Source organism: Lepidochelys kempii, chromosome 12, assembly GCF_965140285.1.
Source record: "Lepidochelys kempii isolate rLepKem1 chromosome 12, rLepKem1.hap1, whole genome shotgun sequence".
NCBI lineage: Eukaryota > Metazoa > Chordata > Testudines > Cheloniidae > Lepidochelys > Lepidochelys kempii.
In genome coordinates this window covers 29,232,843-29,253,142 of record NC_136391.1, presented here as the reverse complement: position 1 = coordinate 29,253,142, position 20,300 = coordinate 29,232,843, and the positions used below count along the sequence as shown (strand labels likewise).

General features: G+C 37.7%; 1 protein-coding gene across 5 annotated transcripts in view; it reads right to left on the bottom strand.

Moving 5' to 3' along the window:
- Window positions 1-20,300, bottom strand: part of CDH8 (cadherin 8) — a 196,542-nt gene that overhangs the window by 23,079 nt on the left and 153,163 nt on the right. For 3 of the 5 annotated variants that reach the window (XM_073307977.2, XM_073307974.2, XM_073307972.2), the window contains 2 exons: window positions 19,233-19,354; window positions 10,852-10,969 (listed from right to left, as the gene is read on the bottom strand). In XM_073307977.2, the coding sequence (XP_073164078.1) occupies window positions 10,852-10,969; window positions 19,233-19,354 (240 nt within the window). Of the gene's footprint in view, window positions 1-2,563; window positions 2,689-10,851; window positions 10,970-19,232; window positions 19,355-20,300 lie in introns of those variants that run through there. The other 2 variants (XM_073307975.2, XM_073307979.1) reach the window with 2 other exon arrangements.

Sequence of the window (20,300 nt, the reverse complement as noted above, 5' to 3'; positions counted from 1 at the left end):
ATCATGTTTTTCCTGACCTGTGACCAGCTTAGGGACAAACATCAATGGCAATTTCCTCTCCTACCAGCACCTCCACTTCTGAGACATTATTCCTTTTACTCAGTGAATAAATGCCACTTAACAAAATATCCCTAACATGGATAGAAAGCATATTGTCCATGAGCACCTCTACTGAGGGACCTGATTTTTGAGTGCAGAAAACTTGGAGGGGTTAATTCCAAATAAGAAACCAGAAGTGTCTTATATTCTGACAGAGGCATCTAAGCTACATGTTGCAGAAGACCATCTCCTGAAAATCTGGAAAAATATGTTCAAGTGTTCCGATGTACATTTGGTAAAAGAAGTCAAGGCAAAGATAGCCACTCTGCTTATATACATGATTCCAGGCAGGAAGCAACAACCTGTGTAAGTTGTGGGGGAATAGTTTCTTTTGCTCCCACATAGGTTGAGTTCTGAATGAGATGCGGTGATCCAGTACATTGTGAACATTGTAAAGCTACAATTGGAGAGATCCAGCAATCATCTTCTTGGAAGAACATTCCCCCTTCATAAACACCTTATACTTCTGGTGCAAACCATCAGATGTTAGAGTAGAAATACTCCACCATGCACAACAACCAAATGAGACTGGCAAACCTGACAAATAATGGTGAGGAACAGACTGTGAAAAGTTTTCCCCTCAAATACACTGATTCTAAGCCCCAACCAAACAGTTCCCACACTGTTTCCGAGGAGAATATGGCCCACTGTCCTTATTATTGAAAGACAATTTATATTATAAGTCTTAGCATTTCCCCATCCACAGCCGAACCCAACATGTGACAGGACACTCAAGCAATTTGTAACAGGGATGGAAAAGGAGGACACGAAGAGTTACTGTTACTAAAGTGTGCTTATTTATAGATAAGTTCATTGGTTTAGACATCAGAAAGATACTGTCAGGATACACAAAGATCTGAAACACGGACAAACCTACAAGTGTCCAAGCAGATGTTGCCAGATAAGAAAGAGGAATCATCTCTCGAAACTCCTGTTAATGTTAAGGTTTATTTTTCTCTGGTTTTCTTTCAGTCACTTTCTTTATTTTAATCATGGTTAATGCTTATATTAAAATGACAAAACGGGAGGAAATGTGTGCACGTAGGGTGGGGGGGTAGAATATAGTTTAATAGTCTGTGTGTACTGTGGAAGTTTTGGTGAAGAGCTACAATATTGCTGCTATGTTTGACTACATGTTGGCCCCCCATTAAAGACAAGTGGAAACTGAAGTGATACCGAAAATAAACATGATGAAGGAAACATTAAGTCCTCTCATCAAATTATCCTGTATGTGCTGAGGCTTCATTAATTTATGTTTGTAAAACACTTTGAGATCCTACATACAATCAAGACATTGCTGTATATCTGAGAAAATGTCTAAAATTTCAGAGGGATCCAGCTTTGGATTCCTTTATTGCTGGGATGCTCCTGGATGTGAAATTAGCACACTTGCTACCATCAAGGCCTGAGGTCCCTTGAGTGTGTCGAGCGGTACAGGTTTAATATGCCATTTTTCATTTTTTCTTTTTCTTTTTTTACCATATCGTTTAGCTGAAATTATGTCAGACTGAAGCTTTAATTTGTTCTTATCTCTATGTGTCTACTTGGTCTTGTATCCACATTCCAGATTTTCTTTGCTAAAATGAATTTATTCTTTCATGGTGATTGCCTGGCCCTTTTTTTTCGTTTTTCTGATTTGTTTTCTTAATCTTTTTTTTCCCCCTTATGTGCTGTTTTAAAATGATGCCACCGTTACTTACTTTACCATATTTCTATTGACAAGTTAATGAAATAATTATTGGAAAAAGAAAGAAAACTATATTAAACGATTGGATCTGGCAAACACTGCAGCAGAAAAATTTGCAATGTTTTCCATTGTAGTGCATATGGTGCTCAACACTGACCTCAGATCTTTTTCACTTAGATTGCATCTGGTTCTTAATTAGTTTGATTTATAAAATGAAACATAACTGACTCCTTGTCAACATTATGTTGCTAGCAGCACAAATCATAAATTATGAATAAGTGAAGTAAAAGCCTTTTATGATCATGTATGCATAATGGCATGCTGTACATATACAATATTATCCCTTCCTTTATTGCTCTCCTTTCATATTTGCTTGTACTGGTTCATGTTCACATAAATATTCTGAAATAAATTGTGTCATTGTGACTGATACATCATGTGGAAAAAAAAGGCTCTCTCTGGAGGGATATGATGCTGTGGAAGTGAGCCCTCCATTTGGGTATATGGATTCCCTGACGATTGGCTGGATACTTTTATCTGTGGGGGTGGTGGAGAAGCCAACACAACAGAGATAGGATGAAGACAGGACTGAAAAGATTAAAAGAGTATCTAGAACAAAAATGCTCCAGTAGAAGCACTTTGCTAGCTATAAAATTGCAAAAAGAGCAGGAAAAATAAAAATAATAATAATAAAAAAACCCAACAAACAAAAACCCCCAAACCACAGGACAGCTGAAGAAGAGCCTAAGGATGCCTAAAAGAGGACAATCAGCTTACCAGGTGGCCCCCTTCCTGCTGGCTGGAACATCAGGTTAGCCTGGCCGGTCCAATGAAGCCTTGATTGATCACATCTGGCTTATGGCGGAGGAGAGAGGGGATGTGTCTGGCTGGTGCCCTGCATCCTGAATACAGGAGAGGAGTGAATAAGGTTTCAGCTGGACAGAATAGACATCATGGTCAAAATGTGGAGGAGGTTGGTAGCTGTGCTAGAATTTGTGGATCTGGTTCTGTTATCTGGCACTGGGTTTCAGCTAGAACAGAGGAAGTTCTTTCTCAAGCTGCCAAAAGGAGGGCATTCTTCAGCCTACAGAGGTGGCAAAAACTGCATCAATCATTGAAAGAAAGTGTAGGCAGCAGCCAGGTAGGGTTAAAAGGTATGTTTGAAGAAGAAATTGCACGCAGTCCTCACCTGTTCTGTGGCTCCAATTAGAGGTGAGCCTGGAAAGAGTAGCTGCCTACACATGAAAAGAAAGATGGGGCAGGTGGCAGAGCACCAGGTATTAGTGGAAGAAGCAGAACAAGATTAAATGTCCAACGTGGAGGGATTACATGTCCAAAATACACTCTGCTACAGTCGTGGCAGTGGGAAAATGCAGGTTCTCCCCTGTATTGCTGTTGTCCTCACTACGGACAATAATGGAAACTTCTTCTCTGAAAGACAGCCGATTTCAAATATCACTCAGGTGATAGCATGGGGGCATTACAGAAAATAGCCTATAGGTGAGGTAGTAGAGGAAGATAGGAGAAGGAAAGAAGGAAGGTCTCAGACATGAAGAATACATGCTGAGCGAAAGAAACAAATGCTGGATTTTCATTGTTACTGGGGTTCTAAATAGATGGGGCACATGCTATGGTTTCTGAATAATGCAGAAAACGTCAATTACTAGCACTGAAAAATGGCATGTTCTAAAAAGTGAAATATGTTATTTACATTAGAATATAAGACAACACCATGGTAACTGAAACACAAGTGTATTTGTACAGTGCCTAGCAATATGACCTCTGGGCATTTCTGCAGTATATCAGAGACTCCTTTGTAAAAATAATCATTTACTAGAAACTCGTGGCTTGTCTATGATTTAGAGTAACTGTCAAGAAGAGTGTGAACACTATGAAAAAAAAAATCAAATGTTCCTGATCCCTTACTCTCATCATCAGTACATCATGTTGCTGTTCATCTCATGGAGCCACAAACACATCCAACACACTTGCAGGATGATGTCATGTTTCAGAACTTCTTCAGTTACATGACTGAATAGGTTTAAGTCTACTTGCCTAGTTAGTGCTAAGAATGAAAATGTCCACCACAGCCACTGATCCCTGGCAGTTCCCATCAAATCAATCATCTAGGGACTAAGAATGGGTGAACCAATGCAGAACAAACAGATAACCCCGCTCCAGTCTCCATGTCCATTTCTACAAGTGAACCTTTTTGAAACTTTACAAATGTCTTGCCCCAAAAACACCCCTGAAGCTCAAGTTCCTCTCAGCTTTTTTCTTGTTCCAGGGACAATAATTTTCTGCCAGTTTTGAGAGGCAGCAAATTACCATGCCCTCTGTACTGGCTACCTTCCACTTTCTGACATGTTGAGAGGCAGAGGTTAGACATCACCCACATTCCCTATCTAGCCCTGACCACACTCCACCCACCTGCTACAGTGGTGGTTAAGAGTAAGATGGTGGCAACATGTGCTTACCTCTTTGTCTCTGGACCCAGCGTGCTTACATCTTCTTTGCTCCCCTGCACTGGCACAAAGTACAAGTCACAAAACTAGGCCTTTTTTTTTTTTTGAAAGAGTCGACCATGAACAATCACCGACATCTAAACACCCCTGAATTTTGCAGATCTTCTGACTCAAAAACTGAATTTTGTGAATTTGTAGGCCTAGACCTAAATGTTATCTTTTAACTAGAACTGGTCAGAAAATGCTGATTTGATTAAATTGAAAAGTTTCATAAGAACATACCTATTCCATTGATTATTTGCAGGAAATTAGTGAAACCTCTTGTTTCAATAAGGTCGTAACATTTAATTTTGACTACTCTTCTTGACATTTATATTATAATACAAAAGTCAAAATAACGAAGTTGAAACAACATGGTTCAACCTTCTTGAAATGAAATGTTAGATTAAAATGAAATATTTTTTTGGAATGTTTTGCGAAAAATTGTGAGATTTTGACTTTTTGTCCTGATTTGGGACAAAATGAAGTTGATGGAAGTTCCAAATTTTGATCATCTCTTCTTTTAATCCAGTACAATTAAATATTGTTAATATGATATTGATAACATGATTTATAGGCTTAGACCCAGACACTGCAACGATTAGTAGTTTTGGAGTAAGGTGCCGCTTCTGTCAGTGGGTGGCAGATTGTTTTACACATCTTACCCAATAACCCTAGTGTCCATGAAGTATTTTCAGATGTTCAATTATTTAAATACATAAGCATCCAGTCCACTTAGGGCCAAATACTGGCATCTGCCCAGTGAGTAGCACCTCATTATGCAAGCTGTCCCATTATATGGTCTCCATAGCAATTAAAGAAATTCTAACCAGTGGCCTTCCTAGGGCTTAGCAATTTATCTTTTTACATTAATAAAATGCAACTCATACTCTAAGTGCATGTACACACTGCCGGTGCTGCAGATAGGATCTGCAGTAAGTGCTTTGCAATCACATCAGTGATTTTTAAAGAAAAGCGTGACTTGAGATGTGATTTGGTACATTTCAGAATTGCACTTTGAAAAATATGCAAACCACCTTAATTACTATGAATAAAAATGAGGATAACAGTTAAGCACATTAGAAATATGGAAGCATGTGCTTCCCCTGGAGAACTGCCACTGTTAAATGAAATCTGAGCCAGGGTGGATGACAGCTGGCCACAAAGATTCCGGAGGCTCATATAACACTACAGGAAATGGCAGTGGAATATGAGAATTTATAGCACACGTGCATAAGACAATAGGGGGAGTGCTGATATTCTGGACTTGCAGTGTACATCCATAGGCAGTGATGGGTTTCATGGTGTTGTTGGTAAAGCAATTTGTACTAGAAGTTCTCTTTCAAACTGGGCACAGCAAAGGAAGAGCATTCCGCTAACATATCTTAACTGTCCAAGCTATCTCTCTCTATATGAACTTCAATCAAAAACACACTAGGAACTTTTAAAGGCAGTAGAGCCAATGACAGACAGACAGACCGATCAAGGAAAGGAAAGGGAGCACAATACTCAGTGACAGAATCCTGTATTAATTAGCACAACCAGAGTTACTATGGTGGGAGAAAAAGCTATTTTGCCATAGATTTCCCTGTGAGTATGCATGTGACAAACACTGCTAAAGAAAATATCTGGCAGTTGGGATATTTAGATATTTTTCTCTTTTTGTTTTTATGAAACTGAAGGCAAAGAGGTAACAGAAACATTTTCTGATTTCATATATGTTCTGGACATTAGCTTTTAGCATCTTTATTTTGGACAGTAAAATGAGAGGAAACAATCCCCAAAGGGGTTGCATACTTTTCAGATAATTCATATAGTTTGGAAACGATAGCTTATAAATGGGAAGGAGGTGATGTGGAAAGCAACGTTCAAATAAGGTGAGTGATTCAAGCACAGGATGGCATGTAATCCAACTAGTGCTTGGGGGGTATATAAGGTATTATTATAAAACAGGGTCTCTTACTTTAACCACATGACACGTTGCCTACCAGTTTCAAGTCATCCTACTGAGGAAATAACTGACAGATTAAAATTGTTCAATCCAAGAAGCAAAGATATTACACTTTTAAGTATTTAAATATTCTGTGAAATATTGTGTACCTGTACACACACACACACTGATAACTTTGTGTGTGTATGTGTGTGAGAGAGAGAGAGCAGAGGAAATGGTGCGATGTAGTCATAAGTGTGAGAGTCTAGATACAATACTGATTGTATATATAATGAGTATTGTACCTAGGCTACCCAGAAATTGAGAATGGCATTTATAACATTTAATTTTGCTAGGAATAAGCTACACCACAGAAAGGTTTCTCATTAGAGTACATATGATGCTTCAATTTAAAAGCAAAGTAAAAGTATATACTCTTGGTTTTATTAATTATGCCTGCACCAATATTCACTTTGGTCCAGATTCTGGGCACATCGTCTAGCTCAAGTAGCCAGGCTGGGAGATGGGAACGGGAGAAAGGAGAACAGCTTCCCACAAGAGCATAGAATGTCTGAGCTTTTTCAGGAGTATCAATGTGTGCCCCAATGTGGTCCCCTCTGTGCTTAGAGGCAGGTTTTCCCTTGCCTTCCACACTCTGGTGACACATTATATGTTGAGAGATTGGCCCTATGTGAATAAACATTCTAAGGGTTGAGATACATTGCCAGAGTTTATCAAAATCTATCTGAACATCTTTGTTTGCCTGGACATCTTACAAAATCAGGTTTTCTCCTGAGATTATTTTCAGCATTTCTTGCTTTGGAGGCAGTCAGAAGTAATGCAAGAACAGCATTACTCATGGTATTTCATTCATCCATCCAAAACCAGACACAAAGACATGCAAAAATTAGATAATCACTTCACTCATAATTAGCAACTGTGTGGCCATATAGCTCCAGGTAGCCATGGGATCTGTCCTTGACTCACATGGTTGGGTACCTGGACTGATGTTGCCACATGATTTGTAAGATTGGGTAACCTGATTATGTGTTAACTGATGGAGAGAGAATGATTTAATGCTTCTGGCCAGCTAACAGAATGATCAGTTCTGTTTGCATCACAGTTCTAGAGACTGAGCCTATCTTTCAGTAGCTTTTCTGTGGCCAGCAGCAGCATATTTTGCTAAATTTAAAAATTACCAACCCATTCAGTGGCACCAGAGAGAAGTGAAGTTTTGGGCTCAGACAGAATGGAAGAAAATCATTGCATATTGTTTGCTGACAGATGTTCTAGCGAGATGCATGAGGTTCCTGATGATGTTCCAGATAACTTTTCTAGTCTAGCCATCAAAAAGGCAGTAGAGATCCCGGTGAGTTATTTCAGGGTGTCTTGTCTATGGAAGAGATTGTAAATATGCAGATTTACCGGATAGAAAAGACAAAACTCTTGTCATGGTGCCTGTAAATCATTTCACAGGAACAGAATGTAGCTATGAACACTGGCCAATTTCCGTGACACATAATGTATTCTTTGGGCGGCGGGGGGGGGGGGGGGGGGAGGGTTTTGCTAGGTGCAAACGAAGGCCCAACATTATGTCAAAAGGTAAATTAAAAACATTTAGTAAAAGCAGGTTTTAGCTATTAGAATATCACTCGTCACCTGTGCAGCACAGTTAAGACAGCTCACAAATTGTTAGATCACCTGGTGACAGTCTGGAAGGCTTAAAAGTCATATTAGCCCATAGGGGATGAATTAAAGTGAATTGATAGAGGTTTTTGTAAGTATGTTACGAGAACAAACTCAAGCCAGTACTACTATGTAGCGTTTCTTTATTATTTGGGCCAGAAAATATGCCCCTATTAGAAGCAAAACTACACAGCTTTGATTTCCACAACAGATGTCAATCTGCATTGGTTGAGTACTAGTGCCAAGAGAAGAGATCAATTAAAACTATGGCTTCTTCAAGTACAAAAGTGTCTGCCAATCCCAAAAATGCCAGTGCAGCACAAAGGAAGCAATATTAGAGGGTAAGACAGTTTCAGAAAGACCCTAGAGAAGTGGGGGTTTCGCGCAGCATTGTGCTTCACAGAGTATAGAGAAAGGCAAGAAATGCTCCAAAAGAAATTAAATAAGCATAAAGAAAATGAAAACACAAATGTAGTAACTTTATAATTAAAAAAAAATGGATTTGTTGGTTAAGAAGTCACTGAGACACTGGGCTTAATTCCACATTCATTAATGCTCGGGAAATACTCAGTCACCAAAGCTATTCCTGACTTGTACTATTACACCAAAAGAAGAATTTGGACCAATTAGTTACATTTTATAGGAACAATAGAGTAAATTCATCAGGCATAATCAGTCATGCTGATTGTGAAGATAGAGAACATTTTAAAAGTCATACTTAAGCGTCGATGATTAAGTGGCTTGACTACGTAAGGAGCCTTTATGGCTCTGTCCACATAGACCCTGGGAGTAAGTCTTGTAGCCTGGGTGGACAGAGTTGTGTTTATGGAGCTCGCACTAACATGCTAAAAGTAGCAACGTGGATTTTCCGGCTCATGCTGGAGCTCAGGTTCCAGAAGCCAAGGGAGGGGGGTGGACTTTAGAACCCATGAGCCAAAGCAAGGTCTACACTTCTATTTTTAGCATGCTAGCTTGAACTCCACTAACATGAGTCTGTATAGACATATCCTCTGTGACATGACACCTTGCCTCACCTCAGCTATATTATCCCGATTTTGGGTTTGGCAAGAGTCCTTCCTGTACAAGGGAAGATTTGTTCTAGCAGATAAAACTAGAACTATTTTAAACAGGGTAACAGTCTTGATAAAAAACATGCTTAAAGGGTGTATGTTATAAGTATGTTTAAAGGGAATAATGTTATTAGGCACAGAAAGATTAATGTAACTGTATATCTCACATGGAATTTGAGAGAGTTTATTCCTCAATGGAACCATGTTGAATTTGTTTGTGAATTTGTCTCAATGTGAATTTGTTATTCAAAGAAAAAGTGTAGTGGATTTATTATGATTATGATGATGATGATTATTAAAATGTTAATTACAAAACAGTATCTCTGTTGTACACAAGAGTGGGATGTCAAAAAGAATATTAAGGCTCCACTCCTTCTCCCATACTAGTCAATGGGAATTTTGCCATTGACTTCGGTTGGGAGCAAGAGTGAATCTTAAAAGGGTAATAGATTGAAGCAGGAAGATTAATTAGTGGTATGAGCAGACAGTCTATGCTCAAAAAAGGAATGTAAAAACCTTTGTTTATTCTGTCGTGCTGTGGAAGGTAATCCACTGGTTATGGGAGCTTCATATTTAGGGCACTTAATTCACATTTTGTTCTATGATTTTTGGATTATGAAGAAGGTTTTTTTAGTCACTTTATTTTCTATAATAAATGTACTAACTATAGAATTCAGTCCTATAGTGGCACTTTCATTTCCTTTGTACAGATACATTCATAAGAATATATATATATATATATATATATACACACACACAGAGTGAATAATGCTACAATAAACATATCCAAAAAGAGAAAGCCATAATACTTTTAAATAGCTTCATAAATTTATTTTTATAAGGCCATATTTATCAAAACAGTACCAACATACTTCACTGGATGCTACAGCTAGAATAACAATTGGTATGAAAATGGTGTTTTCTTCTTAAATGTTTATACATTTCCTTTACACACACAAATAAAATTTCATATTAATACTAACAAGGCTGACTAGCATGTTTTGATTTCCTTCATAATCATTGCACAAACATGATATAAAAGAGACTGAAATACAGGATGCAATGTTATGAGAAAGAAAACCCTAGCCTGACATACAAATACCGAGGAATGCACTGTTTATAGAATTATTGTGATCATTTCCAGATCTCTCACTATATGACCTTCAGGTATAGCTGTGTGCCAAGAACAAGGATCAGACAAAATTTATTACTCAAAAAAAGTCAAATGGATTGAATTTGTTTTTTTTCCTTTTACCCCCACCATGAATGAATTCCTCTTCTATAGTATTACACAATGAGACTGTGCCCTTCCAGAAGTGCTATAAAACAGCAATTCTAATACAAAGTGCCCTTCAAGACTTTGCTGACCTAATCGTTTTCTCGTCCTAGTTAGAACGTGTTTAACTGTAGTAGTTCAGAATCTGTACACAGACACCAAGCTGGCTTAAAATGTGTTTCCCTTTGGGGATTTAGTAAACATTTAGTTAGATGTTCCTGACTAGATGTGAGCCAACATGGGTTCAATATTTATTTATCAACATAGTTTTAACCACTTATTTTACAATCTCTCTCTCTCTCTGATATCTCAAAATCATGAAAAGTATAGTACACATTAAATCTCTCCATTCAAGTTTTATGCAACCCAATGAGTTATTTTCTGGATCTAAATTCTGTTTTTATTTTAGTTTTATTCTTATCTATTGTACAGATATTGGAAATAGTTGAAGATGTATAATTATGATATCATTACACAGATAAACCACATTCTAATCGCTCAAGGGACAAATTGGTAAAGTAAATGGAAGTCAACCAAGCAATGCAAAAGAGAAATAAAATAAGTTATACAGTGCCACACTATATACGTTTTATATTTACCTTCATTTTTCTTGATGGTGAAATTTGGATTGTTGACCATTTCAGGAAGAAGACTATATAGAAAAAAATGTCCATTTTTAGGATCGTCTTTATCAATGGCACTGACAGTTTGAATTACCTGCAATAGAAAAAGGTTACATAAAATCTACAGCCTCAACATAAGTTCTGTTGATCAACAGCAAAGGTTTTATAAATTAACCTGCTAGATATAAAGATACTGAAAATCTGCATTAACTGTTGAACAGGACATTCTTTATTACACAGGATACATTCTGATTTCTACTTTCACAGGTGTAAGAACCCCTCCACACATCTAAACTTCTATGACAGGTTTCAGAGTAACAGCCATGATAGTCTGTATTCGCAAAAAGATAAGGAGTACTTGTGGCACCTTAGAGACTAACCAATTTATTTGAGCATAAGCTTTCGTGAGCTACAGCTCACTGTAGCTCACGAAAGCTTATGCTCAAATAAATTGGTTAGTCGCTGAGGTGCCACAAGTACTCCTTTTCTTTTTTCTAAACTTCTATGTGGACTGCCCAGATCTTATAGAAATGTAGGGCTGGAAGAGACCTTGGGAAGTCATCAAGTCCAGCCCACTGTGATGAGGGAGGACCAAGTAAACCTAGACCACTTCTAACAGGTGATTGTCCCACCTGTTCTTAAAAACTTCCAATGATGGGGATTCCCAAACCTTCCTTGGAAGCCTTATAATTGGAAAGATTTTCCTAACATCTAACCTACATTTCCTTTGCTGTAGATTAAGCCCATTACTTCTTGTCCTACCTTCAGTGGATATGGAGAAGAATTGATCACATTCCTTTTTATAACAGCCCTTTACATATTTGAAGATAGTTTTCAGGTGCTCCAGCAGTCATCTTTTCTCAATACTAAGAATGCCCATTTTTTGTAACCTATCCTCATGCGCGGTAGCCTCTGAGGCACAGTGACTCCTGGGTGACTCATGGTTTGATATAGCTTTGCACCGGGATGTGCTTAGAACAGTCCAGCCATAAAACTCCCTCCACCACCATTCTCTTCCCCCTGAGCTGAAAAAAGTTCTTAAAAATGTACCTTTTTGTGTGAAATTTTGCATGTCTAATATCAACCTAACAGTGATGTTTTTAAGTTAGAAGAAAATCTGATTGGCAATTTCAGAACGTATGGAATTGCAAAAACAATCAAAACCTTTTCTTCTTTTAAAAAAATGCTTTACAATTGTTGTGAACCCCCACCCCCCACAAAACTAGGTTTGATTTAACATATTAAACTTAGGATGCTTTGCACATTGTCCAGAACATGGCATGTTATTTTAGCTAAATTTGGTGGGGAGGGTTGTTTTTAAATAACAAAATTAGGAAAATGTGGAAATCAACTGCACTTATTCTGCACAATATCCATATTCAGTGGTGCATATGAAATGCTAGCACTGCAGGTACAGTTGCTGATCTTCCTCCAAGCCAAATGGGATTGCAAAGAACAGGGGAGAATAGTATAAGAATACAGCACTTCCAGAAAAGTAGGAGAGGGATTTAATGGGGTTTAAAGTTTGGGACAGACTTAGTTGATTCCAAATATTTCCCCATCAGAAGAAGTGTAGACAGGGAGAGTAGGGACCTAGACAAAGATCTTAGGGCCTGATACTACACTCTTGAACTCAGTGGGAATGGGAATTTTGCTGTTAACTTCAATTGATGTAGGATCAGACACTTAATGAGTATTATTTAAATTTACATTTCCACACTGAAGTCAATACAAATTTTCTCTTATTGCTTTATTGCCAAAAGCATCAGACCCTAAAACAAACAAACCCCCTCATAATAATAACTAAAAATGTGCAAATTCATCCTGGGACAAATATATTTAAAGAGTCACAGCAAGTTCCAATTAAAAGAAAATAACCATATGTTACTCATGAGGAGGGACTTGAATGGGCCTGATCCTGCCCAACTTTCAAAGTTAACCAAAGATCAATATTTTCAAAATTTCAAGTTGCTGGCATGGAGGAATAACCGCTAACTGATGTTAGTGAGAGAGAATAGCTTGATAACATAAATATCTATCACAATGAATATATTATCATATTCATGATCATTCTCTTCCCTATTCCTTCCCACAGAGTGGGAGCAGGAATTAAAGTCTTCTATATAGCACAACAGATAGTTAGACAGGGCAAACAGCAATACATTAAATCTCTCTGTGTGTGTCTATATATAGTTAGATATAGATACAGAGACAGTAATACTTTTTGGTATAATGTATGAAGTTTTTCTAGGCATGAATTTGGGATGATCTCATTCTCATGCCATCAGGTATTCTGAATAAGTCAAATATGTTACAAATATCTATTTATAGAAATGTTTTACAAAATTTAATATATCTGTATAATAATCTTGCAGGATTTTCAATCCATCAGTCTGAAACCTTACCCTAGAATGTCAGTTGAGTCAGTTTGAAGTGATGGAAATAGCTACAGTCATATCTGAGTGCTCTTTTTGTTTAGAATATCATCAGGTTTGATCACCACTGGGATTCAGAGTTTGTTACGATTCGGTTTTTAAGTTATCAGCCGTTTTTCAACTCATGCATTTTACTTTATTCAAAATGGTCACCATCTGCTATTACTGTCAATAGGCCTAAAGTCAGCAACATTGCTGCCATTTCCCTTCAGACTAACTGTATGTGGAAGTGAGTCTTATCTTAATAAAATTGGCTGCCACCTCCCACTGTTTTCAATGATATTGAACCTATGCCCACATGCAAAATGGCTGCCATAATTCAGGGGGTGAAACAGGACACAGGGACTGAGAGGAGCAGCAGAGACACTGTGAAAGGTGAATGGGGAGAATGAGAGGGAGTATGACATTGGGGGAAGCAGGAGGCAGGTTATGGCATGACAGGGAAATGGGATGCAGTGGTATGTGCGGGGAACGCAGAGGATAATCATGGGGGTATGGGAAATGGAGGAGATAGGAGGGCAGCTCCTCCTGCCTGAGGGAGGTTGTGGGGAAGGGGATTTCCTTTGGAGCAACAAAGGGGAGGGTGTGTTGCAGTGCTTTCATCTCTCACAGACTGACTTTGGGTAACAGCATTGTGACAAGAGGAACCATCATAATGAAGCGAGATGCTCCTCCAATCCTGCAATTTTCAGGGCTGGGCACACTGGCAGAGCTCTCTGCAAGAGTCTTGGGGCTAAGGACACAGACCTACCCCGCCACTGAGCATTGTCTTCACATATGGCCCTAGAGCAGAGAGAGCGTCCGCGGCAGCAAGAGGCAGGGGACGGAGGAGTTGGGGAAGAGGTGCTGCTGGGACCTGGGCAGAAGAGAAGCCCTCAGGCAGCAGCAAGCATCAGAATGGTACTGGGTCCAAATAACTGAGAGAGAGAATGGTATGTCTGAGCTAGGGGATATAAGCCCTAGTTCCACATGTGCTTACATTGTAATCTGACGGTGTGCACATTTTGTATTTGTATACTTTGTTAGTTGCCTAATATTTTATTCCAGTAGTCACTGTGGCTTCACAAGATTTCACGAATTACACCCAGGCTTTCAGCTAGTTTTATTTATATTATATATAGGGCTAACTTTTATATCCCTCCACTTGCAAAGATTTAGTTGCCATAACTTCAAATATATCGTGCTCAAGGGGAAACAAAAATACCTATAAAGTAACCTAAAGTAGCATTTCACTGCATGAAAAGTCTCCCAATTAAATAATTGTATCAGAGGACCTCCAAGGCTAGAAGCAAGTGTTGTCTGTCCCACTGCAAAGGTGGGATTTTCCTTTTTCCAGGGGTGTTCAGTTCCAATTTCTGTCTCTGCAGATTTGTAAAATATCAGCCCTTGTCTCTAGCTCAGGACTGAATATTGCTAATCATGGTGTCTTAAAGCAGTGAAGGTTGGAATGGAATTCCAGTTTTTGGAGGAAACAAAACATTGTTGTGCAAGCCTTTTTTTTAAAAAAAAAAAACTTTGACTCTTTGAAACTTGTTGGAGGTATGGAATGTCATTGGAAGACATAATGGGGAGATTATTTAGTGTGCAGAGTGAATTTAGGTGCTCAAGTGTGTAGGATAAATGGAATTTATCACATGGGTATGCAATTTAAATATCTTGCTGGTTGCTTAACTGTAGTTCTTTCCAGTGTTATGTGGGGGAATTGTTTCTAATTATTTCTCTCCTTGTCCAGGGTTTCAATGAACTAAAAGTCACTAGCCAGCTACCATAGTGCCATGAACTTTTCAGCTCCCAGAAACTGTGCAAGATAGTTCAGGTCATTATTTAGATTGGGAATCTTTGAGAAGTGGAATCCGTGGGCACATAAATTGTTTTTTGTGAACAGATTTGATGCTTCTCAATCTCCAGTGAAACTTATTCCTTACATTGAATTTATTCTCACCCACATGTTATCAATTTATTTCTTTTTTATAAATACATAAAAATATAGTCAAAACTTAGCATTAACAAAATGATACAATTATTATTTTACTAGCATGAGCCAAGAATTTAGGAGTTAGCATTCCCATAGCAACCTTACTCTACTCCTTTCTGTGTATGCATTACAAAAGGATTTTCTTCAGCATATAACATATGTGCCGTAATACTAACTGCTTTCTGGGTGACCTGTCCTCTCATTTCCTCACAGGATTTTCAAATGATTCTGAACAGCACAATAAGGAGCTCCACAGAATAAAATTGGTTCCATAAAGGATAGCTTTAAAACCTCTAACTTATTGATATATATATGTCAGGTTGCTACCCTTAAGGTTGCTGAATTCCTCGACATTTTTCCACATAAAATTTCAACCTTGATTTTCTGTTAAAGTTTGTGCATGTGATTGACTATGTATATGTATTAAGAAAGAGAGCACTAAATTAACACCTTGCCTAACAGGCATATCTGAATTAAAATTAATAGCAAAGGTATCCCAGAGGACCGCACATTGTTATATTCTATAACCTTATATTACATTCCTGCAAAGCCACAGATGCCTAAAATTATAGCATTCCTAGAAGAGTATCAGGATAGTAATAGTGAATGCTATGGAAAGGTAAGTAGCAAAATCTTGCAAGTATAATGTATCTATCTCTGTATGATTTTAATGCACAGCATAGTTTTAATATACTCAAAACATACCAGAGCTGAGCAGCAATACAAAGTATGGTTTTATGTGATTACAAAACATTGCATTGGTAGAAAATGGGAGGAAAGGCATTCTCAAAACTAAAGTCTAGTTTCTACTATTTGTAACCCTCCCCATGACTAGAATATCACAGACACCAAAACTTTCCCAGAAAGTGCATTGTTGAGGCGCACTTTGGGTTACAACTGAACTATCCTGCAGATTCACAGAAACATAGAAGTGGACCCCTGGTCTCTGCAATTGTCTCCATGACTATGCAGCTAGAGCCCACCTTCACCAGTAGCATGGTCTTCCCCTCCCTCACACAGGACTGGTTGACGCTGCACACTATTAGTACAACTAAGTAGAATCAAGTTAGAGACAAAATGTCTCAAAGTTGTATTCTATTTTAAACTAGCCTGGCCCTAAGGCCTATGGGCTTGCTGGGTCTACAGTAATTTGAACTTTGTATTAGCAAGGGACAATATCAAAGGCATAAACTGCTTTTCATTCAGCTGGAAAATGCCTTGAGAATAAATCAGATTTTTCCCCTCAAAGGACTTTAGTACTTTCCTGTTGTATGTAAAATGTACAAAGAGCTATATGCATACATGTGCGCACACACTTTTTCTACCAGCTTTGAATTTTGTATTTTGCTGTTACAAATTCAGAATAAAAAGCAAAGAAAATTCATCTGGCAATATTATACATCAACAGTTTTTAATGCATTCTGTCACGTCACCAGCAGCCGTGCTTGCCACTCTCAATTATATCAGGACCCAAAATAGAACACTTGGCAAACTGAACTGTAATAGATGGTTCAGTCAATATATTTAGGGACTGCAAGTAAGGTTTTGTAAAAGGTTCATATGTAATCTTTTCCCTTAAGGTGATTCAAATTCAATTTGAACTTAGGTTTAAGTTAAACTGCAAATGTAAATATACTGATGTAGCATAAAGCAATCACACCCTGACTTCACATGCAACGATGCTGCTTTAAAATTTTAAACACCCAGATAAATTAGAATTTAGATACTACATATTACAGCAGTCACTTTCTCATATTAACCTTCTGATGGCTTGGAGATATAGCATTATTTCTCCTTCAAAATGAAAACCTTGGCTTGTAAATATGTTTACTTGCAAAATTTTAACACCGAATCCTAAAAGAAGTAAAATATCAGCCACTGTATTTGCTGAGATTTTGAGATGAGCTGTGTGTTGCATAGTATGACACTGCTAATTTAGAACCTGCTCCTGCAAGTTACAGTGCAATGGTGGATACTTGCACCTGCCCTGACGCAAAAAAATGGAGAATAAGGTGCAGAATCAGGGCCACATGCCGCAGTGTGCGAATTAAGAGGATCCACTATTTCATAGGATTTTCTGTCTCTTCTCTTTCTAATGTTTGTGGTACTCTGATACTACAGTGATTAGGGTAGTATAGAGCTGGTTATATTTTTTATACAATTTTTTCATGAACACTTTAAAATGTTAAGTGATTTTGTCAGTGTTGTTACTGGTTTTCCACCAGCTGTTTGAGTTTTTTAATTTAAAATTTTGGAAAAAACACAATTGTGATTTTTTTTTCACCCAACTCCAATGTGGTACAAATGCTGAGCTAGATGGATACTAAAACCACTTCAGAATATATCTCTCTCATTTCAAGCTACATCTAGTACATGCTCACATTTTGAGAATAGTCACTGAGCCTTAGATCAGGATGTAATCGTTAGCATAATACAATATTGGAAACAGAGCTTATGGGGATCTAAAATCCACTCTGAAATTTGGGAGTATAAATATCAATATATTCTCTGGAAAGAAAATACCCTCTAAAAGGAGACTTACAATAATCTTATCTTCAGTGGTTATAAAGAATGTTTACTACTCAAATGATGCATTTGTGACAGTAAGGGAAAAAAGCAGCTGGAAGGTCAAAACATGGATCTTTTACAACAATCAAATCTTGGCACAAAAAGGTTCTCAAACAGTACTACTAAAATAAAACAATTTCTGATTCTATTGTCAGGTAAGATGTTTTGGCAAATAGTGAGTTTAATGCCTACCACCCACATGAGGCACAAGAATAGTTGGATTAACAACTGTAGTGTCATGCTGTCAGCTGCTGTTTATTTAAAATTAAAATGTCACTACCCAGAATAAATTATGTAGCTGAAAAACAGTGGATTTCTATAACACAGTACTTCACAAGCTGGACAAAAATGATTACATTTCATCCGCTCTGTATCACTTTATGTAAGGTTATGTCATATCACTGATATTGTATGTGATGTACTCACCCTTAACTCTCTGTACTTCTGTCTAATGAAGGACACATTTGAAAATGCTTGGAGGTTTGGTTTACTTTGAAGAAGTCCCTAAAGGTTAGAATTAACTTCTTAAACATAACCAAATTTATCTGACCTTTTTGAAGTCTCTTGCCCCTTCTTGGCGTGCATCCTTCTTCTCTCCTCAATCCATAGTCCATTTCACCAAAACCACGAGATGCACATCACCCACCAAGTCTCTCTCTGAGACTACATCCCTGAACCAAAACCTTCCAAAACTCTATCCATACCCATTGTTAAGGTCCCTGGTTTTGGTCCCAGTTGTGACACACACTTTGATGTTTTATTATACATTCTGAGGTTTCTCCTTCCACCCCATAATAAATCACTTCCAGCCACAAGCGAAACCTGAGAATTCTAGAGCAATAGAAGAAAACAACTGGCCCAGAAAAGACTGCCAAAGTACATGAGATGGATATTTATAAAGCTGAGAATCAGGAAGAGGGAAGGTCTTCTAAAATGACCTATTTTCACCTAGCATACAGTTTGAGTTATGCCCACCATAGTTTGACATTTGAACAGAGATTGAAGCAGGATCATAATTTTCTCCAAATCAAGGACAAGATCTTGTTAGATGCTGTTGAGCTCCCTGAACTCCTACTGAAGTCAATGGGAGTTTAAGGAACTTGGCACCTTACAGGATCAGCCCCCAAGCTACTTATCTTTATTTCAAACCTCATCATTTTGATTATAAATAAAGTAATGAGGTTTCTCCTAAGCAGTGACTAATAATAGCTCGTACATCTGCAAAGGCAAATATTTTGAGATAAAGGGTGTATTAGCTCAACATTACATTCCAGACAAAATCTAGGTAATTTGGAGATACGATACAACTCACATTTGCTGACAGATTACGGGGAGAATTTACAAAAATTACACAGCACCAACAACATGGAGATATTTACTTGTCCAGGCTTCCCATTCTCACATAAAAAGGCGTCATGCTTTGATGCAAACTCAGGAGCGTTGTCATTTACATCAAGAACTTTGATAGCAACAGGCACTCGGGATACTTGACTGTGGTTCCCTAAGAGAAGAAAACATAGCGTAAAAGGTAAGAATATTTCATTTGGGATTGATGCCATAAAGGGCCCAAGATATAAACACTTCCATATAGAAAGTGTACTCTGCCCATTCTCAATCTTTGCTTAGTGGGGGTGCTTTCTTCACAATGGATTATATAATTGGAGCAAAAGATAAAGATGAATAGTCACTATTTATTGAAAGGAGGAAAAAGCAAATAAATCTCTATTGCAAACAGCATTTGTTGTTAGACCTTCTCAGCCTAAATTGCTAGATTTTTCTCTGAAGAAGTTTGTATTGTTTTATTGACAAAGTCCATTATACCATGGAAAGAGAAGGCTGTAAACCACATAGATTTATTTCTTTGTTTATCTTTGGCAGAGCACTGTGCATTTTACTCTATTAGTTGTTTTGGCTGCACATCTATTATTTCTTCATTGCAAATACGATTAATGTTGAGACCGAATTGGAGCGAGATGGGTTGCAGGCTTGACGTCAACGATACTGGATATTACTTGAGATTATTAAAGCACTCTGATTCATTTACTGTTGACCAGAAAAGTGGCCTATGAACTTCTCAGTTTTCTGAAATAAAGCACCATCATTTTTAATATTAAACTATTTTGCATAAGGTTCCTCAGTGTACATTGCAAAATAACCTTTTCTTTAGCTCTTTGGAAAACTGAGCTAAAGCAACAATTGGAGTTCTACTTTGACCAAAATTTACAGACAGGTTTTATTGTCCTCTCTGAATTAAAGTATGTGTGTTTGTGTGTGTGGTTGCATGTGTGTGTGTGTGCGCACATATATTTTAGAGACAATTAATAACTTAGAATATCTGATCTTAGGACCATTTTCCCTAAATAGCAAATATATGATTTATTTAAAAGAGTGATTGTCCGAGTGGCTATTATAATGGTTAGAAAAATATGTTATGAACCATAATAGTA